General features: G+C 40.6%; 1 protein-coding gene across 2 annotated transcripts in view; it reads right to left on the reverse strand.

The window, feature by feature from the left end:
* Positions 1-1,563: 1,563 nt before the first annotated feature.
* Positions 1,564-23,484, reverse strand: part of STN1 (STN1 subunit of CST complex) — a 42,213-nt gene continuing 20,292 nt past the window's right edge. Inside the window, exons 4-10 of one of the 2 annotated variants that reach the window (XM_058029669.1) lie at positions 21,593-21,664; positions 19,653-19,814; positions 18,292-18,403; positions 17,365-17,527; positions 10,608-10,730; positions 9,996-10,068; positions 1,564-6,208 (exon numbers count right to left, since the gene is read on the reverse strand). In XM_058029669.1, coding sequence (XP_057885652.1) covers positions 6,051-6,208; positions 9,996-10,068; positions 10,608-10,730; positions 17,365-17,527; positions 18,292-18,403; positions 19,653-19,814; positions 21,593-21,664 — 863 coding nt within the window. In that variant the 3' untranslated portion in view covers positions 1,564-6,050. The remainder of the gene's footprint in view (positions 6,209-9,995; positions 10,069-10,607; positions 10,731-17,364; positions 17,528-18,291; positions 18,404-19,652; positions 19,815-21,592; positions 21,665-23,484) is intronic. The other variant, XM_058029670.1, reaches the window with a different exon arrangement.

Consider the following 23,484-nt stretch of genomic DNA (forward strand, 5'->3'; position numbering starts at 1 on the left):
TAGCTGGCAGGGAAGGAGTGTGCCTTCTTCCAGTGAGTAACAAAAAAGCAAGCTAAAACAAGAGCTGTAGGACATGCTGTGCCAGGTTAATTGGCACTGCAGTGTTCAGTAGTTAACACTTACTGAAAATCGTTCCTTTAGGTTATTTCTTTCACTGACAAATTCCTGGCTGTGTTATTCTCAGGCAGTCTTGTTAATCTGGGCTGGTTTCAACTTGTAAATTGCTGTGACTAAATTAGTATAGCCTCCATTGCACATTTAAAGATATTAGTGGAAATGGGGTGGTGGCATCATTAACAATCAGTTGCTCAACTTTGCACCCCCAGTGCAGCTTTACCAGATTTTGATGGATTTGCAGTTTGCCATTGTGACTGTCTTAGGGCAGTATCTGTGAGGAAACTTCTGCAAAAACTGTCCAATCACTTCTTAAAAGAGCACTTGCAGAACAAGTACTTCTTGTGGCAGCTGAAGTTACAGGAACGAGTTCTTTGGGATTGTCCTGTGTGTGGTTTCTCTGGTGTTGTCTTTCTTCCTTCCCTTTCACAGAGGCACTGATTTGGGCTTCCCTCTTCTATCAGTGCATCCATTTCCTACAAATGTGCCAGACCATAACAGTTCAGGGTCCTTTACACATCTTAGCTAGCCAAAGTCACTTGGGGTAGTGGGACAGAGGTTGACAAATGCCCAGACACACAGTACAATCACATCAGAATAGAGTCACAACTTCTCAGAAAAAAACAGGCTGAAAAGAGACACTAACTGAGAGACACACAGGCTACAAGTCCACATCAACTTTACAGATCATGTCTACAATCAGATCTGCAAGGACATGAAAGTGGCAGGGAGAGGCAGATAGCTTCTATCAGGGGTGTGACTTCTTGTTAAGGCTTGGGCAAGACACAACTTATTTTTTAGATGTGGTGGGGTTTTTTTGGTGGGGTTTTTTTTGGTTTTTTTTTGTACTTGGATACCTGCAAAAAAACCCCACCACTAGAATATTTAGGGTGCTACTAAATCTTCAGGAGGGTGGGGTGGAAAGAGAGTTGTTTTCCTGAAATTGCAGCTCTTTCCTGCTGCAAACTACACTGAGAAGAAAGTGTCCTCTTCTGGTGCCTAGACAAGGAGCAAAGGACAACCTGCTGGAATCACAACGGGCTGTGAACAGTGTCAAATCAGTTTGGCAAGGGAATCATTCTGAAAGTTTCAACTACCAAATCTTGACAAGGATATTTGAGTTCGGAAAGATAAAGGGAATAAAATAGAGGAAGGGATTTTGACAGGATCTGTGACTGTGAATGAAATGAAGGGCCCGAGAATTGAGCCAGAGGGGAGAGTGGAGTTCAGGAATAGATGAAAGAAACTGGGGGGAAAGGCTCTGTGCTTGACAGGGTATATTGCTGGGAATGAAACCCAAGATCCTTGGCTCAGCATTTCCCTGCTGCCCACAAGGATCCACAAAAATGTGGCTGTAATGCTGGGACTCCTGGAGGATGGTAACCAATTATTGTAACTATTCTTTTATCTTTGTGACTGAACATTTTTTTTGCTCTAGCCTGGAGGGTTGGGGCAGGAGGACTGGAGACTGTGCTGAAAGACAGCAGTAAAGAACATAGCGCTGCACTGACAGGAAGTCTCAAAATTCAGGGTGCCCATGGGATCTGAACTTGCTCCCTTTCCCATTTAGAGGTAAGTATAAAGATACAAATCTTTGCTAGGCACATCTTTTCCCCACAGGATCAGCTTACTCTCAAAGTAAACCAAACAGCATTTCTTTGACGAACAGATTTCCAGTACTTTGTCTTGTAATTCTCTGTGTGGCTCCATGCCTCACTGGCTGCTCATTGATCAATTCCCACTTTGAATAATGAATTAACAAGCCCTATTTATGTTGTTCATCACTGGAATACACAAGTATACGCAGATCTGAAACAGGAACAGCTTTTAGTCATGTCACCAATATTTAACTTGGTAATTTATTATTTTGAAAGTAAAGCTTTATTTCCCAGGCAGGTTGTGTAAAATGCTTGTCCTCATGGGTCCAAATTTACAATCCAACAATTTCAGAACAAGAATACTCAGAACTTATTTATCTAGATTTCCATTTTTATGAAGGCATCTAAGAAGTCATGAGAGGAAACAGGATTCCAGAAAAAATATGATAAAAATAAAAACAGGGAGACCATCATTGCCTCATAGGCCTTGGAGAGAAAGATGACAAGACAAGCAAAGCAACATGCATGGAAAGAGAGGCAGAAAAAACCAAAGCTATTAGTACTAGTAGAAGAACAACTTTTCCTAAGTCCCACTCCAGCATCTATCCATTCACTCTCTCCTACACAGCCATACTGTTTTTCTCTAATAGCTCCCATAGAGCTTTTAATGACTAGGATTACAAGAAATTGAGGCTTATGACCTTCACAGGGAGTTGTATTATTCCCAGTTTACAGAAGGGGAAAACTGAGGTATGAAGCAACCTCATCTATTCTCTCACATAAGCAGAGGGCAGGGACTGAAGGTAAGGCTGTTCCTTTGTTTCCTCACCAGAAAAGCAAACACTGTGCATTTTGCTAGAATAGAATATTGAGATTCTTAGGTAATTTTTGTTCTCAGGTGCTGCATTTCTATGGAAACTTACCTTTTAGAGGTAATGTAGAAATGCTGACTGCTTTTAAAAATTCCATTTTCCTTACCTACCTTTACTGCCGTAACTGTTGCTATGGAAACTGGAACTGGCCATGAAGCAGTTCTACAACATGAATTCTCACTTGTCAGTCTTACTTTAAAGTGCCACCTTCTAAGTCCTTTAATAAACCAGTAATAATTGTGTTGCCTAATGAGTTTTCAAATTAAACAAAACAAGAAAGCATGCTTTCACTGAATGCTCTGCACAATATTTCATAGGTGTGGTCTAAGAATTTTAACAGTGTGCATGATATGACTCTGTTGGTTAAGGATATGATCTTTAAACAGAGAGACAGTTTATTTGCAGTAAAAGCCCTAGTGTGTGTAGTTGGACTTACATAAAGGTGACTTATACCAACATGGGTATGTCTAGACTGCTGTCACAGAAGCACACTGTAGAGATACTGAGTGAATGGGTAAATCAGCCCACAGTGAGCTCTGTGCTCCCACAGCTCCTGGGGCACTGCTGTGCAGGCACATGCATCCTGTATTCCCTGTAGGTGCAAGAGGGAATTCTCTCAACCAGAGCATTAACCTGGGCTGGGTGGCTACTGTGGAAAAAATAAAGCATGCAAGCTTAAGACACAGCTATTCTGTAGAAATAGTCAGAATCTGTGTAGCTTAAATCTAGGCTCCTCCATTAACTTTAGCTTAACCTTTCACTCTTGTAAAAACTATAGGCTCCCTTGTGTTTATTCATCTTACTTCCCTGAGACAACTCATCTGAGAAAAATCCCTTTTTCCTGTTCTTAGGGGACAAACACCATCACAACACACCCTCCATCACAAGAGTTGAGAACTCCCAGCAATGATCAACTTAAAAACTTCCAGGGACAGGTTTTTTCCAGAATAACTTACCCATGTTTCTTGAGATAAGCTCCTTCCACCTCATCCCCAAGGCTTTGCAGTTGTTCAGTGCTTTTAAACTGCAACAGGAGCAGGACTGAAGCAGACACAAGTGTCTGCCCTTTCTACCTCCAAGCATAGAAAATCAGTGGACAGGGATTTTAGGCAAACTTTACACAAAGAAACACATTTAAAACACAGTAAGTGCAGCCTCAGAGTTGGAGGCAACAGAATTTGCACATGAAACTATACAAACTGCAAAGCTGAAGACGTAATCCTATTTTGGTATGAATTTATTTTAAAGAGATCCTAAAGAGCAACATGATCTCCAAACTCTTTTTCTCCTCGAACTCATCCAGCCCACACACTCAGCTGTCATCCTCAGGAGAACGAGGGTCTTTCTTCTAACTTAAGAGGGATCACCTTTCCCATCGAGCTAGCACTGTTTCTTTAACCCTTTCCCAGCAAAATAAGCTTCTGCTAATACAGAACATTTCAAGAAAATGGCCAAGACAGTCTTGTAAATTATATGCCATGCTCTTCCAAATGCTTTCCTTTAATATATCCTCAAATTCATGCCAAATAAGCAACTTTACCATATGTACTGCTTGATTGTGGGCAATTCCTGAAGTGAATTTGAATATAGGAATCAATATTCCAAGCTACTTCTTCCACAGATAGCCTTGTTTTTAAGCATCACTTCAAACTCATCAACAATCAGAGCAGGAATTTAAAAGCAAATCTCCCCAGTGGCCAACCAGATCTTCTCACAGGCATAAATGAAAGTTTCAATTCCCCTCAGTAGCACTTCACTCAGTATCTGCCTTCTTTCCCTGATTTACAGAGATATTCAGGGCGTGGGGAGGGAGTGTGGAATAAACACACTACAACTCTTCCTTAATCCTGTTCTATTTCCTTCTGCACAGGTACATCCCCCTTCAGAACCCGCTCAGGGCCCATATTAAGATCTGACTAGAAGGTACCTGAGTCAGAGCAGAGCAGCAATGTGAGGAGTAGGGAAATCTGTGAGGAAACCAACTACTGAGTCCTGCAGCAAGTGGGGAACACAGAGCAAATGAATGATTCATGCATAGTTCTCTACTAGGAACAAACTCACCGTCTCTTTAAGGCCAGAGTTTTCCAGGGCCTCTGAATGCAAATGCCAAATATTTTGTCAAGCCTTTCTCTTAGCCTATATCTCACTGCAGCCAGGGCTTGGAGTGAGGCAGATAATATAACAAACCAGAGAGCTGGCACACATGGAGCTACTCACTGGCTTTCCTCATGCATATGGTTTATTTTTCCCTGCTATGTCAATCCTTATATAGGGCTTTACCACTACAGCTGCCTCCTGGGAGTCTGCTGTTTCAACTGTTACAGGGAAGGTGCAGAGGAAAAAAGGATAAATTCAATCTTTTGTACTCTTTTCAAGTTAAAGGTCTCACCTCCACACCATAAATTAAACAGATTAATTAAACAGACAAGCCCCTGCAGCAGCAAGCTCTCTCTAAGCATAAATATTGAACAACTTTGCTTTTTAACTGTTGCACATAATTATTCCAGATCAAACATCTTGCATGTCCAGATCAAACATCTTTAGGCTAATGTTGTTTCATCTATGCCTTGTGTTCTTCTGTAAGCACAGAAATGGGCAGTATTTTACCCCAAAAGTGACAAAGAATAAAAGACACAAAAAGCAACAGGCAGAGGAGATTACAGTGTGTCTCAATGGTTTCTGTATTTTCTTTTCCAAAGCATCGAATTTATGTTTTACCATTTGTGATCTAAGAAACAACTGAAACAGCAAAATAGTAGCTGATTTTAAAAATTCTAGTCTGAAGAGAAACTGCAACAACAGACATCAGTAGCACAGATGGGAATGCAGAGGAATGCATACATGCTTGACAACTAGTGGGCAAGGGATGCAGGATCCCATTCCTGAACATTACTTTACAGAGAATGGGGAGGATTGCTTTAGTAGTGGGAAAGCTGTTCAGATTGAGGAACACATATTCACAAACAAAGATGCACCAGCACTGCCAGAAGGACAGGCAAATCCTTCTGTTTGTGTGTCCTTTCTCTAGGTGTTACCAAGTTCACATAAAAAGAAAGATCTACAGCTATTACCACATGAAACCTAGCAAGATCAATCATTGAGCCAGAAAACTATCTCCTGAGATGACCACTGCTGTAAACACTGATCTTTAGCAGTGACTTTTCTTTAGGCACACTAGATGCAGATGTGAGGATGATCAATGTCTCATTTTACTCCAAGAGCACAGTTTCTTTTCCAGTTTCCCTGCTAGGTTAGAATGTCCAGAATGACTTTGATACCACTTTCACTAGGAATAGCAAGGAAGTCAGGAAGAATATTAAAACAAGTATTTGAACAATTTCTCTGAAGCTGAACAACAATAGCATTTGGAGAATCAAAAGGCTCTTTTTTTTATCTACTATCTAGATAATACCAGATAATTACAGTTTCTCTCAGTCTCTCAACCTCTCTTTCTTATCTTTTCTCTTTAAAATACCATGAAATATCCTTCCATAGTGCTGACAACATCACTGTTACTCTCCAGTAGTTCCAAGACACGGTGCATCACCACCTCAGGCAGAGAGGGGCTGTAGCTCTGCCGAACACAGCTCAGGACATGAAGGAAATGGCAGCCTTTTTCAGCATCTGCAGGAAAAAGGAAAATGCAGCCAGGCATGGAAGAAATATTTCAGTGTGTCTCTTTTGAACTATCATACTACAGATCAATCAGGAAAAATCCCACAGCCCTAGATACAGAAACAGATATGTATTCAGAAGAAAGAGATCCTGTCTGTGCCTACAGTTCTCCAATTATCAGCTGTTCCCAGTGACTTGTCTGGGAAGTGCCAGGGCTGTAACAGTAGTAATGAGGGTGAAAGATAACTCAGTCTTGACTACTCTTAACATACATGGCTCAGTACAACTCGATGAGGAGTTTAATAATGTAAGGGCACCTCCACTGTGCACCTGTGCAGGTCATCCAGTTTTTGCAACTTCAGAAGGAACCAAATGAAAGTCATTTTACTGAGACCCAACTTCACAGCCTTCAAGCACAGCAGGGAGGTGCGTGGCCAAGGCCTGTAACCGCTGGCCCAATGCTGGCATCTTGTGGAAAAATTGCTGCACTGCAACTCGCAATGCTATCCCATCCCTACCCTGCAGACCACCCAGACAATTATGGGAATAGACAGTCATGGAACCATCAGTATCAGATTTTATCTCCTTTTAAGTGGAATTAGCCCTGCAATGTACAAGAGAACAGAAGTTTAAAATACAAGTTTAAAATTCCCCTTTGCTAGGGGCAAGCACAGAGGTCCTTCATGGCTGCACACATCTGTTCTGTGCTAGGTGGGACATTGTTTGAAGCTGTCCCTGTCATCATTTCCTCCACTAATCATCAGTGCTGCAAGCTCCCAGTCCCCCAGGTGCTGAAGACCACAACATATTTCTCCACAGCAGCTGACAATGGAAAAAAGACGTAAATCAGATTTATCAGCACAAATTATTTTCCATCTCCTTTGCTCACGTGATGCAAGGCAAGTTTGATAAGGGTACTGAGAAACTGCCATGGGCCCGGAAGGGCCCTATATTTTGTTGTGTTTTGGTTTTTTTTTAGTTAATTCTCTACTCTAGAATCTGCTGAGCCCCAGAGCTGGATCAGAAAAAGCTGCTGGTAGATAGCAGTAAATAAACAGTTCAGCCTAATTCTGATTAGGCTGGGAATCAGGCAGATATACTTCCTCAGAAGTATCCAGCATGATAAAAAGACCTTTGTGGCCAATAGCCAAAAATGTGTCCACTACCCTGGGAGAGATAACTGCAGAGAACAGAACAATGCTTCTACCTGGTCATAGTGACTGTTGTTGCAAACAAAATGGGCAGCTGCACTTTGCATTTGTCATAGGTTTGTCATAAGAAGATCAAATTGCCCATCCCTGATCCAGAGGAACTTAAATCTTAATGAATTACATTAATGACTCAAATGTTACCTAACAGTACAATGTGTACGTTTCCCCTTGATGCTGGTAGAAAACAGCACTTTGGGGAAGCTGCAGGTGTGTACAATTATTAAGTAACCCAAAAACACTCCTGTCCCTCTTTCACTGAGATCCTGGGCTCTTGCTTTTGTCCAGCAGCTGAGGGAAGCCAGGCTGTGATTGACTGTCCTGCCTGACAACCAACATCAGAGGGGATAGAGTTTTAGAACTGGCATTTGCTCACTGTAGATGTCTCACACAGGGTATATTCTGACATATTAAATTTAACTTAAAGTGGTTCTGGTTTTTGTCCTCTCTACCATTAGCCTGATTGAAGCCTAAAATTTATAAAACAGAGAAAGAAACAAACCAAAACCCAAATCCATTTTGCAGTTCAGTCTGGAGTCAAAATGTGCTATCTGGCTATGTTAAGTTTCTCGATGGACCCACAGTGGTGTCTCATGAGTGCATTTAAGATCAGGAACTGTAAGTGGAGCCAAGGACCAGGAGTGTCAGGTAGGCACATTTCAGATCAGGGCTTGTGCAGCTCTGAGTAGGCAGGCAAGATTTTTTTTTTAATTTTTACAATAGTTTCAGACAGCTGGGTTGGGCCTGGGAATGTGTCACAACTACAGCAACGGGGCAAGGCGTTGCCTGGAAAACTGGCAGAGAAGTTACTCATTGGAGAGAAGAGTTTGATTTGTCATAACTCATCCCTCTTGTCATGAAAGATTACTGTTACTCTTGGAAGAAAACGGGTAGGAATTTCTTGCAACAAACAAGAAAAAGCCCTAGAGGTGAATGGCCGTGTCCTTGTTTTCTCTCTCCTGCAGCTCCCGCCGCCAGAGGGGGGCCGGCAGCCACGCTCAGCTCCGCGCTCTTGCATCATCCCCGGACAACAAATACCGCCGTGCCTGCTGTTTCCATTGAAGCTCCTTGGCTTTGCTTCTACTGCCGAGGACCAGGACATTGAAATGGTCCTTCTGGAAAGCAGCAAAGGGACACTGACCTGGAAACTAAGTAGGGGGAAAGCTTCAAGGAGAACAAGAGGGTTTGTAAAACAGCTGCTAATTTTAAACTGCTTATTATGAAAAACATGGCTTTGAGGACTCAGGACTCTTCAAAGTCTTTTCTGTGACGGATCCACAAATTACTTTCTGCTGCTGACTTTCCTGACCGAAAGAACTTCCCAGCTTCCCATGGATCACAGAGTACTTGACCAGGGTGACAATGCACAAGAAGGGAACAAATAGGGGGCAGTCATTCAGTGCCTCTGTCACCTGTATAGAGGTTCTGGCCTTGATAGTGGCATAGTTATATTAAAAAAGCAGGTTATCAGGAGAACTAACTGATGTATAAAATGAGCAAAGGAATTATTTGACTCTTAGAGAAATGATGTTTTTTAATTGGATAAAAGACAATAAAACAATGTGATACAGCAATTTGTTGGACCGAAACACCCTCAAGAAAACAAGCCCATATTAACCTGCATGCCCAGCAGTAACCTCTTCTCCCAAGACCTTGTCTACCATTGTACCACTCAAGAGAGACAGTTAAAACTCAAACTTGATTTTGCCTCATTTAGCCTTTTTTTCACTGCAGAATAACCATCATACTCCAGGTCCTACAAGTGCTATTGTAGTTATGATAGTATAGGGATATGAGCAATTTAAGATTTTATGCCTTATGTTCCAGTCAGTCATTTATTCTATACTAAAGCACATTCTGTCCCACAAATAGCTGCACTCCTGCAGCAAGTGATCCCTGCTGACACATTCTATCCCATGAACTGAAAGACACTCTGTAGCAATGTACCTGTGTAATTAGAACACATTCAAGTCAAGCACAAGTTATCACTCGGACAAAAAAACAATAGTTTGAGGGACAGGGATAACTCAGAAACCACCTGAGGCACGTTATCTGAAAAGAAATAGACTTTGTTCGACTGAAATCTTTAACTACAAAAAAATACCATCTGAGCTCTACCCGAGCTTAAAATCTCCAGAGAATATCCTACTGACTTAAGCAAGTTGTATTGTTGACTTAAAGGAGGCGGGGATTTCACCTTTCTGCATGGTCACTTTTGTGTCAACTCCCTTGCAGAAACTGAACCAGCAAGATTTGCTACTTCTCCAGAGTGCAGAGCAACACCTGCTAGGTGGTGACCTGACTGTATTACATTTGGTTCCTCCCAAAATCCAAGTATTCTCAAAAGATACAGATCTAAGATAATGGCTGCTTATTTCAGATGGGAGAAGTTTGCTTCCTGCTGGGCACACCTGCTCTTTCTCTCTCCATGCTCACAGGAAGCTGCTCCTGCACTCCTGCTTTTAGTTTTACTGATTAGCTACACCAGCAACAGCTTAAGCTCGAGGGTGAGGACAGGCAGCAGGAGGAGATATTGTCATCAGTATATCAGCACCAGCTCATCAGAGCTTGATCACCCTGCTACTTACGCCTGGGTTTTCGACAGTCTTCTTTAATCACATCAAGGGTCACTTTAAACAGCTCCTTATCATGGTCAGTCACCTGAAGAAAAAAGAAGAAACTGGCCTTGCTGTTGAAAAACAATCCACTGACATGGTGTATTCTAAGCTAACACTGTCATAATTACACTCTGCACTTTATGCTGCCTCCAAGACTAATAATGGATATCAAATCTTCAGGCAATAGTTTTACTACTATTAGCAGCATCCATGAGTTAGGTGAAGAGCATGATACAACTAAGTTTGACCCAAAGGAGGGTGATTGCCTCAGCAGAACAGCAAGCTTGAACCCACTTGGAGAACTGTCCCAGGCCCCAGGTTTCAGTGAGCTCAGCTGCATCAGAGCAGTTTGGCAGCCCAGTGAACACAGGCAGAACTTGGAACAACTCAGTGGGTGATACAGAGGTACAACCAACACTGAAGTAAGTTGCAGAAAATACTTCTGAGTAAACTGAGAGCACCTGGATGTCCTGCTGCTCTTTCTGAAACATTTCTACTATTTCTGCAGTATTTTTTATTGTTTTTACTGATTAGGAAAGTCATACCACTGAACTTGCTTGCAACCACAGCTCAGTTCCTTACATAGTATAAGTCCTTGGAGCTGCTAGGTTTCTGGAAAACCACTCCTTTTTCTTGTAGCATCTTTATTGCTTCCTTAAAAACACCATGAATCCTTTTGGAACTGGAGCTACTTTCTGACTTCACCTGGATGGAAAGAAAGGAATGAAGCAGATGGTGAGAAATCTAAGCTCAACCAAAGTTACCAGCAAAAGCTCCAGATGCTTTCAAGAAAAAGATGACTTCAGATCCTCTTTAACATGAATTTTGTTACACATTTTTCTTCATTTAGTAATTCACAAATCATATATGTTATGTATGAAATAATCAACAATGCTGAGCTTTAAACAAAACTCAAACACCAGAAGCTTGTATCAATCCTGAGGAACCACAATCTCTAAACTGCCTTCTTTGTGATTAGCAGCTATTTGGTGATGGACCAAGAAATCTTTTTTTGGAATGTTCTTTTGATGCTTGCAGTTCATTTGACTTTTTTGTTAATCAAGCTTTGTTCAGTTTCAGAGTTTTCCTGGTAATAAGGGTGAAGGTAGGGGTAGGAAGGTAGGAAAATCAGTACTTTGTAAGGATATTCAGGAGGAATCCAAGGGCTGAGGACTAGATTCCCATCTCCTGATTTCAGGGAAAGGAGAAAACTGACAAAACCAGTATTTGTTTCTCGCCCCCTTTGTTTCCAAATTTTTACAAACATTCTGGTCATGCTCTCAGGAGCTTCTCCACAGCCTAATGTAGTGAAAGGATAAAGAGCTTGCAAGAAATTAAGGCAAGCATACGAAATAAGGAAACAAAGGATTCAGTTTTAGGGGTAGGTGGGAAATTTGTTTTTTGTGAAAGGAGAACAATGTATCTGGAAGTCCTAACTGAGGTTATTTAGAACACAGGGTTCTGGGTTTGGGACACATCTAATAGAGAAGGAAGGAAGGGGAGGGGAAAAAAACCAGGGAAAAGCAGTATTTGTTTGGAAGTAGAGCAGATCTAAGAGAGTGGAATGACAGCTAGGGAAGTAGAAGGAAATAATTACTTGAGGAGAAGGGAAAGTAAGTGTAGCTAAGAGCAAGACTATGATTTACTCTTCTCCATCTCCATCTGTCCTACTGTGTCCTTCAACCTCCCATTTATCTACACAGACTGCTTCAGTTCCCCAATTGCTGTTTTCTCATCTGTTGGGAGCACACTGTGCTCCCTGTGGTTTTCTTTGAGAAGAGAGCTAAACTGCTTCCCACAAACCACCATGTGATAACTAGAACCACACCAGAGCAACCAGAGCAAGATCTGCCAAGCCATTCCTTCAACTACCACCAGAAATGCTCCCACCCTGTTCTGAACAGAAATATCAGACTTGGCATGTCCTACTTCACTCACCAGGAGCAGCTCAGAGCCTGGAGTGAAGCAGGCAATCATCATGAACTAGAAAGATAGTACATGAATATGAGAAATGGACACCACAGGAGCAAAGGAAGAATCTCTCCTCACAAAACACTCATTCAATGTATTTGCAGCTCTCAAGGGACACTGCAACAGCCTGGAAGCTGATGTACCTAACTGGGAATAGTTCTGGGATCCAAAAGGGATATTGGTGTTAGCATGCATCACAAGTTTCTCCCTCCTGTTCCTCCAGACAACCCTCAGCATTTCAACAGGCCATAATCACATCTCTCTCTCTGTCCCACAACAGCTAATTCTCTTTTTCCTCTCAAATCACCAGCAAAAATAATTGCTGAATACTTCAAGATAATAACAGAACAATGGCTCTTATTCTCAGTTCAGTTTCCTCTGTTTCAGGCTGAAGGATTCAGTGCCTGAACCTTGTCTGTCCTCCTGTCCACCATAGTACCAATCTGGATAACAACAGACTCTACTTCTAATTACAGACTTGGCCATGCATCTGGACACTGTTCCAGTCACTGCATTAATACCACAAAGGTATTTCTCTTTATTGTGCCTCTTCTGATGAACTGAGGAAACAAACATAAAATGCATCAGGAAGGATTAAGTGAAGAGGGAATATTTGCTCACAGAAAAGCATATTCTCACAGCCATATGTAAAATGAAGAGACTTTGCCTCTCACTCAAATGCAGTAATAAATCCTCAAGAATGTAAGAAATTGCTAGCAAAGCAACCAACTTAAGACTCTGATCAATTTTTAATGTGAAAGCAAACATTTGGGGAGAAAAAAAAGATAAAAATATTTCCAAAGAAGCACAATAATTATTCAGTTTGGCTTACCACTGAAATCCTGTCAGAAAAGGGAGATAATTAAAAACAGACTCTGTGTGAACTGACACACAGCTCAGCCTGGATGGATACTGAAACAGAATCACTAAGAATGCAAGTCAAGGCATTGACAGAGTGAAAGCAGCGAGGCCTTATTATAAGTAAGCAGCTGCTCCATATCAGCACTCTCTCATATGTGCTGCAGAATCCATGGAAAAGGGCTTCATGGCAGAAGGACTGTATCTGAAAACCAAAATAGGGCTCCTGCCAACTTTAATAGCACCATGTTATATATTAATACAAAAATATTATGTATTATTGGTGTTTAGTAGTACCATAAAATGACAGGAAAATTTTGAGTTTTTTTCTTTGTGTGCTCTAGAACATGCTTCCTCTTCTCCATTCCTCTGGGTAAGGCAGCAATTCAGTTTCTTTGTCAACACAGACTGAAATTGCTTATTCTGCTCTTTTGGCCCACCCAAAGCAACTCCAGCATCTCATCCTGCAAATGCACAAGTCAATAGTTCTTCTCCCCTATACCTCTCCCAATGTTCACACCTCCTTTTGCAAAGTGCCCCCCTTGAGCATGCCTTAGTTTCAGGGTGCACCATTTCAGGATCTCTCAAGCAGTAACAGCAGGGTTTTCCCCCTCTCTTCCAAATCAGGTCCTTTTCAAATAAATGAAGCTGTACATCCAAAACAGAGGAGCATTCATCAGTCATCCCTTTTGTAAAACATGTTGTGTGTGTATGTGTGTAACCTGACACAGAAGCAGCTATTAAATAATAATTTTACTATCATTACCCTCACTCCCAAGAATGGCCAAGGGCTCTGTAGCAAAGCCAACAGAAGAATCTATGTGTCCAGAATGAAATTGGTACTTTAATCAATATATTCCATCTGATAGGCCTCACACAGCTTAGTGGGCTGGTGCTGTGCAACCAGTTATTCTCAGATCTTTAAAACAAGACAAATTCTCTCTACAATCAATAATAGGTCAAACAAATGAAGTGGCAAAGGAATTAGTGAGTCTGTTTAAAACACTGGAACTATGCAACCTTTGACTCATTATGAATCACACCCTGATGGTGTTAAAGTTCCCTGGTATAACCACACATGTGATTCTACTCAGGGAATCACCTTTTGCATTTCCTCATGTAATGTTTAATCCTGGGCTTAGGCAGGTGACAATTTTAATAATAGTGATCCTGGACATGTCAGTCCTGAAGTCCTATAATAAGCTTTGCAGCTTATTGTAGCAAATAATATTTAAAATAATATTTTTATATGTTTAAATAATATTTTAAAATATTTAAATAATATTTAAAGCAGTGGTGAAACTTCCTTGAGAGGCAGAAAGACAAAGATCCAGCATCAAGAACTTTCAGTGAACTGTTACACCTACAGTACAATGAACAGGGTGGGCACAGAGTGAACAACACAGCAAAACTTCCTGCTTTAACTACTTCTCAGTGGTGACCTTGAGATAACATTCAAATCAAGAGGAGCACAAACAGCACACTCTGGAAAGCACAACTCAAGCCATGTGTCCAGGGCAGTGACATTCACAAACTGGAATGGCAGCACTAAAATAGCACACACTGTAGCTTATGCATGGCAGAAGGGCAGAAATATTGTTCATCAAGACTGGCTGGTTTAAAGCATTTCAGTTGAGAAATTGGATGGATCCACTTAACATGCAGCTTTCTTTAAAAATGGGACCAAAGGCTTGACCATTTGCCAAACATAATTGTCCAAGTCCAGTAAGTACACACTGGAGGTTCTCTAAGCACAAAATTACTTTTTTCTTCTTCTACTTGTAGTCTTCCTTCTGGTACCCACCCCTCCAGACTCAAAAGTCACTTGTTTTAAGGGACAGGGAAAAGGCTACACCTTTGGGATAGATGGGGAACTGGATATGCAAATTAAAGCTCCAATGGCTTTAAAACTCATAAAAGATTTGTTAATTTTTAACTACTTTTAAAAGCAGTTAAATTCTCTTCCTCATCATCTGTAGACTATAAAATTAAATTTTCCCTAGTATATGTCTGAGAAGAGGAAATTATTTCAGTTCTGCCAGCTGCATCTGCTAGAGGAAATTTATTCCAGACAGGCAGAAGACTGCATTGCCAGGGAGGCATGAGGACTGGAATGAGGCATTTATTGTAGGACCTGTATGGGATGTGGACAGGGCTCAGCTACACAGTAATGCTGAAAAGGAACACAGAGATGCTGCCTACCTCAAACCATCCCAGCTAACTCTTCCATCTTCACCCTCTGCTCCAACTCCACTGCAGTGACTCCACAGCAGTTCATCACCTCCCTGGAGAAAATATTCCATGGGGAGACACCCTCCCACTATGATGAACATTGTGTAAGTATTTTACAAGTTGGGAAAGAGATGAAGGGGGAAAGGAAGAGAAAGGAAACAAATAGTTTAACAGCAACTTGTGCTCTAGAACACTGGAATCAGGATAAAAAAATAAACCTATACATCCAAATAACTCATCCTTTTACAAGCAGGAAAAGTGCAGGAAGTGAACAAGTGTGTATATTGAGGCATGGCCTAATTAGCTGAGTTGGCTCTGTAGCTCCTGCCTTGCCAAATAGGCCCAAAATAACATTGTTCCACATCAGCAGCACCTTTTATCCTCTTGGTTTGAGAGCAGCACAAAACAAAAGACTACTGAAGAGAAAAGAAAGGAAGAGGGACAGAAATCAGATCTATTACACTTCCTTTTGTGGATAGAACTGGGTACTTGACCCTTTGCCAATTACGAAAGGTGACACCTTGTAGAGATGGAGTAGAAGAACAAGGAAATACATTTCCAGAGCATTACTAGGCACTCCTCCTGAGGCATTCATGCCACTTGACAACTGAAGGTCTTTTCTTACGCAAGAACAGATAACCTTCTTTGCAAGAAATTAGTAGTAAAGGACAATAAGTAGAACTGCAATTTCTAAATAAGCAGCTGTGCACCCACATTCCTGGGACATATACTCATGTCCTTGTATCAGGGTCAGGAGCAACTAACAATTATTATGACAGCTCTTCATGACTGCTAATAACACTGATGCTACAGTATTTTTCTTGATTTGGGGTTTTTGAGTTGTTTTTCTTTTGGTTGGTTGGTGTTTTGTTTGGGTTGGGTTTTCTTGGGGGATTTTTTCAGTCTTTCTATGTTTGTTCTGCACCAGTTCCTACTTTAAATGGCTTTGTAAATTATTTATCTTGGTCTTTCTATAAATGCTGAAGCATTTAAGTTTCCAGTATTGGACACAATGGTGACTACTTCCTTTATTGTAAAGTGTTTGGGAACTTTTAATACTGCTCCAGCTAGTTTAGAATGTACCAGGTGCCATGTTGGATAATCTACTAGCAAAATTTTCTGTCTAAAATGAGAATAGCTCCTGTTAGTGCTAATATCCATGTTTGTTTTAAAGCAAACCAGAAAAACCACCCTAAATGAAAACAAACAAACAAAAAAACACCAACTCAGCTATCAAGAACAGCTATCAGCAGCATTTCAACAAGGCCAACAAGAAAAGAGCTACTTTTCATTATTATTTGACCTCATTTGCAAGAGACTGGTTTTTGCAGGGTTTTTTCTGGGTTTCTTAAGAATTAAACAAACATTAGAATTCAACATAACATAGCACTTAACATTAGAGTGCACATCAAAATCAGGTGAAAATGACTGCCAGGGATTTATTTCTCTATAGAAAACTAAAACATAAACAAATGAATCACAACACTACATCTTAAGTTCCAATTGCCATTTCTTTCATGATAAAAGATGTAACTGTAAGCTTTGCAGAAAATTATCACTTCATACAAGTTGAAAATCTGGTTTGTAATTTATCCAACTAATACAGAGTAATATAAAGGCATTTTACAAAATGGGTGTTGTTCTGTTTCCCATTCTGCAGCTGATCAAGAGGTTACTAACTCATTGGAAAATTTCTTAATAGTTTGGTTACATGCAACTGCCTGTAAACTGATTTCAATTTAATGCCACCTTCTCATCTTTTCACAGTTTGGGACTTCCAATGTGAGAAATGTAGCAGGGAGCACTGTTCATCCACTCATCATAACTTCCTCTTGAGAGCTGCATCTCTATTAATATATTGAGCTTCAAATGAGAAACAAGACAAAGATTTTGTGCTCCCTTCTCCTGATTAGATCCAGGATCTCAAACCTCTGTCCCAAAAAACTCAAGCACCTTAAAGGGATCTCTTTTACTGACACAGCTACTAATTACAAATCTAGATACAGTAGTGACTGTTGCAGGCTGTAAGATTGCTCAGCCCTAACACAAGATTACCCCTAATAACAGAATGTTCTTACATTACTTTTTCCAGCCCAGTTTTGTATGTCTAAAGGAACAAGATTTCGTCAAGCTCTGTAAATAATTAATGTGTAAAGCTCAAGCACTAGTTGGTTTTTGAATCCTCTGAAGACACCAGTCTCTTATCTGTTTATGCTTTAAAAGAGTACATGGTATTATCTCCCCCCACTAAAAGCCTGGAACAGGTGCATTCACTCACCTCCTCACAGCTGGGGCTGGGTAGATGCACACCCATCAGAGACACCAGAGAATCAACTGTCTCCAACTCCTGCTGGTAAAAGGTCTGAATTTTGTTTTCTAATAGAAAGCTTTGCACTTTCTCATGCAGCATGTGGATTGAGAAATTCTGACCCTCCGGGCCACTACAAGGATACACAGAACATGTCAAAAGGTAAGAAATGTGTTTTAGAACAATTACATAAAGTAATTGTAGAAAAAAAACAACAACAGTCCACTGGACTGGTTTCAAAGATCAAAAGATGTTTTACTGCTCTTAAAGATTTTGAATTAAAATCCTTAATTAAAACAGATCATTTTTTATAAGTATAAACGTTCAACTGTTCTTCTTCAATCATTTGCTGTTAGGGTTTTGTGAATTTAAGATCTGCAGTCTCTGAAACAACACTACATGCACCAGGCCTCCCAATAAGCATCCAGCTACCCTGAAACTGAGTACAGGAGTGGGTGTTTGACTCAGCTTATGGAGGTTATGGATTTGTGATTTGACAATGACAAGGGCAGGAGAGCACTTCAGTGGAACAGCTCCTCAACCTTACACTTAAAACATGAGTCAAGGATACATCTCCATCCTCTCTGCTGACCTCAGCCCTAAGTCTTGCTCTAAATCCCATTTTTTTTCACTAGATGAAAGAGGTCTGTACACATTATTTTACTTCCTTCCTAATATTCACTTTAGTTCAGCATTATATTTCTTTCCTCAGATTATGGACAGGTATCTCATCTGTATGCATCACCAATTATTTGGGAGAAAAGCAGACTGCTACTGTAATGAATGCAGTCTGAATCACAGTCAGGCCCTGCTCTATTTTTTTCCAGAGTTATTACAAGTAAACAATCATAATATCCCATACTTTGCCCCAGGAGCAGTTCTGCATACTGCATTTACCTCTGTAATTCCTCAGGGCTCTTGAAAGGTTTATCATAAACTTCTCTATAGAGACAGGGAAGCTCCAGCATTCTCGAAATCTGGACATCACACACAGGATCATCCACTTTATCTGGAAAGGCAATGAGAACTTGTAAACCTGGCCAGGACTCCCACACAATTTTTTAAGCAAGCAAACCTAAGGCAGCACAACAGAGCTTCACAGCCAGTATTAAATTGGCAAAATTTGTTCACTGTGGTTTTCATAAAAACAAACCACAAAGGCCAATCCTGCTTTTACAGTTTACAAGGAGGAAAAATGGCCTGTTGTGGTGCATTACAGATTATGATTTTGTCTGACAACTTATTTAACCAGAATTTATGATCTCTATTTTACCTTTCAGCAGCCTTTATCCATTAAATGAAGTTAACACGTAGTAAGGAGCTTTATTTGGGCCAAAGTGAAAGCAATTTAGAGACTATTTGAATTGCATGGCTCTCTTTGGTATTATTACCAACCCATGAATGGGTTGTATATACTCATAAATCTTCTGTCTGGAAAGAGAGGCTGAACTCCCTTGCAAACTTAAGCTAGAGCTGAAAAATCTAGATTTTTTTTATCTGACTTATACAGGGTTTTTAAAAGACAGGATTTTCTTCACTAAAGAAATCATTTCAGTATTATCTATGTAAGATCTCACTGGGGAAAACCAGCTCTTACACAACAGCACAGACACGGAACTGAGAAGCAGTTATGTAACTGGAAGCTCCCAGAGCTGTGGGCTGCAGAGCCCTGCTGCTCCAGGAGCTGTCAGACACAGAGGCAGCACCTGCATGCAGATCTGTGCCTGAGGAACACTTCTCCCTCATCCTGCAGAGCCAGGGAGCTGAGGAGAAGCCAGGCTTCCGTGGGACCCTGCTCATATGCTGCTGCCTGCCCAGGGAATGGACTGGCTGTGATGAACAGCAGCCACTTCTCCAAAGCCCTCAGCACCCTTGGTGAAGTGGGACACAGAAGGTCAGCAGCTCCCTTCCCACAGGCTTTGGCTGCTCTACTTCAACACAGAGAAATCTGAAGAGCAAATCACTCTTGCAGACACCCAATCACAGTGTCTGTGTGGTATTCTTGTATGCATGCTAATCAGTTTTTACAGTTTTTCCAGGAAAGCCTCGTTTACAGGCAGTCTAACCTCACACATTACATAGTGTGTCTTCTAACCTTATGCTGCTACAACTGAAATAAAGATATACAGATGAGAATCCTCAGAAAAATGAGATGCCAGAAAATAATGTGGAAAATGTTCAATTAATTACATAAAGCTCAGATATTTTCACAGATTCAGACATCTTAGTCACATATATCACAGATTCATAACACTCACAAAAACATGAAGCCTGAATTTCTCTTTGTTGCCTATAGGTTCGGATGTGACCTCTGACCCTGACAACATCCCCAATCTCCAGCTTGGTTTTCTGGCTTACTGTTTCTTGGAGTTTCTTCAGCTGTTCAAACACACTGAGACTGCTGGGTGTGCTTGGATGACCTGCAAGAAGTGAGGGAAAGGGAGTCAGGCACTAAAGTCGATGCATTAATTGTCCTTTTGCATTCATCCACCTAAGCACCACAGGAGTCATATCACTAAAAAAGGGTAAGGTCCCAGGCACCATGTGTCCTGGGTAGGAAAACTTCTGGGTGACAAAATTAGATTACTTTATTATACTTATTTGAGTTGTTCATCTGGGGAAAATATAAAAGGGAGAAGACACTGATTTACCTCTGAAAATGTCAGAGATGGGTTGCAAAATTGAAACATAAATTTGAAACTGTTTTGGCATTTTTTGATTTTATCATGCTAAGATGGATGAAAGGGGAAAAGAAAAGTTAGCTGAACTTTTTATGCAAAAGAAGAATGAGTCATCTGAGGTGGGGCCAAAGCATTCATGTGATGCAATTTGATGTCTACACTGGGGTGAATCCAACTGAGGTGAATTTAACTTGACAGAACCTAACATTTATATAACACAGCTTTGTAGGACAGTAAATCCTTCATAACTTAAAACCTGATTATTGCTCCAAGTATCCCTGATCACAATTACAAAGGGCTGGAAGAAAGTTTCTTGTGGCCCCTAAGAGCTTTCTTTAGCAGGTACAAATAAATGAATTTACATTCTTAGCATAGTGTCCATCCAAGCACTACTGATGTATGAGTAAAATAAGAATACAAGGCTGAAAAGCATTCTTGGTCTTCATTCTATTTCAAGCAGTATTTCATGCAATTCCTTTTAATGCATCTAAGTTCCTCATTTAAGTTCCTCAAAACTGATTTGATTGCATGTCTCCTTTTTCTTTTTTTTTTTTTTTTTTTGAGAGCTGTGCCAGATCATCACCTCTCCAAAGTGAGAGCTGTCTTCTACATTCCAGTTGGGACCATTTGTACCACCTGTCATAGGATTGTTAAATATAAGTATGAATTATCTGTCTGTATAAATGGGCTTGTTCCACAGACATCAGAGCTTTTAACTTTTACATCAAGCTTTCCTTTCTCCATTCTATTAATATGCATTCCTAATACTGCAGATGACACCAATAAGATTTATTTCAGTAGGATTTGATCAGCTTCATATTAGGGTAGCTCAATCCACTACATGGGCTTCCAAGAAGAGCCAAAGTAGAAAGAATTCTGTACTTTGATCTACAAGAAACAGTGGGAGAAAAAGCAAAGAGACAGCTAGACACTAGTGAGTTGTTCTGTTACAGTAATACATTAATTTCAAATGCACAATTACTGCACATTTAGGACTTGCCCAAATTGTAAAAGACTGCTGGCATCCTCCCACTGTGTTTGAAGCTACTTTCAAGTTCATTGCTGACAGTGTCTGTTTGAGCAAGAGTATATGAATACAAACAAAGCAAGGATAAATCCTGAAACCAAAATCACCAGGGCAGGTCAATGGACTGACTTTGGAAACAGAAGTTGTGGCACATTTCCAGCCTAGTTCCTTACTAGATGAAGGTACAGAAAGAACCTTAACAGGCAAATTCTCTGAACAATGTCACAGCATAGAAATGAAATATCATATTACACAAATGAGGAAAAGGCAGGGACAGGACATAATGTAATGGTTTTATTGGCATCACCTTTGAACAAAACACAAAAAAATAATATAAAATTCCCAAAATGGCCCAGGTAGTATTTGCTCTTCTGTAAGTTTGATCACTTATTAAATTATTTAAGACAGACATAAGTAAAAAAAAAAAAAAACAACAAAACAAAAAAAAAAAAAAACAGTCAAAAGAGGACTTATTTCTTTGATAAATTACCTGATAAAGGAGTTTCTGCTACCATGGGATTTTTCCAGCAGACACAATTTATAACTCCAGTACTATCATCCACTACAAAAAAAAATTGCAAGCATTACAGACTAGGAAAGCAATCATGTTCCAAGAAGTGAAGATACATAAATATGTAGGGAGATAACTGCCAAGGACATCTCATTCCAACTGGTTTGGAAGGTAAAGTCCAAACTCTACTTGCATATCTGAAATAATTTCCACAGTTGTTTCAGACATGGAAGTAGCTCAGCACCAGATGTGCTTATGTGCATAGTCAGCAAAGTAACACGTATATTCTCAAAGAAAGATCATACAGTAATTTAAATTATGAGGCTTCAGTACATATATTGGATACTAAGGGGTTTTAATCTTGTTGACAAGGTCAGGAGAAGAATTAGTTTTGAAGGCTGAAGTCAGACAAATTAAAAGAGGAAACCAGGCACAAACTACAGAAGCATTACTGTTAGAGTGATGGAACAGCACTTCAACATTTGGGGATACAACCATGTCAATAAACCAGGAGTGCAGCTACCTGCAGCTGCATTGGTTTCCAAGCCAATATTATGCTCAAAGTCTGCTGGTCTTTCCAATTCAAGAGGATGTCCAGGGAGCAGAAAGGCAGCTCCCCTAGGCAGGAAGGACAGAAGACATGCATGCTTGTGGTTCTGCTCTAAGCCAGGAATTCCCAATTCAGAGTGCAGGTTCTGGTGGCATGCATGCCACTTCCTCTGCTGAAAAGGCTCAACACCTTCTCCTGAGCATGGAGCTGCTCTTCCTGTTCTGCCAGTGACCAATGAAAATCAGTTTGACAATTTCTGCTCCAGGCACTGCGTTGTCAATGACAGCAGGAAAAGACAAAACTCAAAGGAAAGTAAAATCTGTCTGAAGAATCAATTGTCCATTGATCAAGGGACTGTATACAGATGGCTTGTACAACAAACACTCTAAATAGAAAGACACTAAATGTCTGTCAAGGATCATCCAGCCAATATACCTTGCTTCTTGAATGTAACATCTCCAAGATTGAGATTCCACTCCTCACAAATGGAAACCTGCAATTTTCTTCTGCTCCTTAAAGCAGGTCCATGACTAAAAAAGTAACAGCAATGTTTACTATGAAGGTGCTGATTGATACCTGCAGTCATTTCCTCTGGGAACCATAGCATCAATGCCTTTGTATTGTCTCACATGTTTTAAAACAATCTCCCTGTTTGGGGGGGGTCTAATTTCAAATTATTGTTTTGCCTTCCAGTTTCCAAGCAGTTTAGCTGCACATTCCTATTAGCAAACTTACAGCACTTATAAGATGCAGGCAATTCCAAATTCCATCACAAAAGTAGGCTCCTCTCTGCTCTCTCTGCTTTGAGCTGCTGTGTCTGCAACTATTTCAGCAGCTTTAATTTTGTACCAGAGCACAGATAACAATCTGCTGGTAGGATTTCCTCTCCTTGGTACAGACAGACAGCAACTATTTTAGTAGGAGGCAGAACCCTCATAAGCCATGCCCAAGCCATGTGTGCAAGCCAGCAATGGCAACAAGAAGCAGGGCAGATAACATTTCACTCCTGCATTCCCACAGTTTGTAGATGTTCCAGCTTGCACCAACCAAGACAGACAGGCTTCCTAAGAAGGGCCTGGAAACAAACCAAGACTGAAGGATTAGGAGACCAGACTGCTTCTCCTCAATGTAACAGCTGAAAACAGAGTTCCAGAGAGACTGACCTGTACTTGACCACAGAAGGAATCTGGTAGCAGAGTAAGGTTCTGAAACAAAGTTTTGGAATTTCATAGATGAAAGCTTTGAGCAAAAAGACAAGTAACTCTTGCAATTGTATTCTAATTAGACAACCTATTTTAAATGCACAAGGGGTCTACAAACT

Source organism: Melospiza georgiana, chromosome 8, assembly GCF_028018845.1.
Source record: "Melospiza georgiana isolate bMelGeo1 chromosome 8, bMelGeo1.pri, whole genome shotgun sequence".
In the NCBI taxonomy this organism is placed as follows: domain Eukaryota; kingdom Metazoa; phylum Chordata; class Aves; order Passeriformes; family Passerellidae; genus Melospiza; species Melospiza georgiana.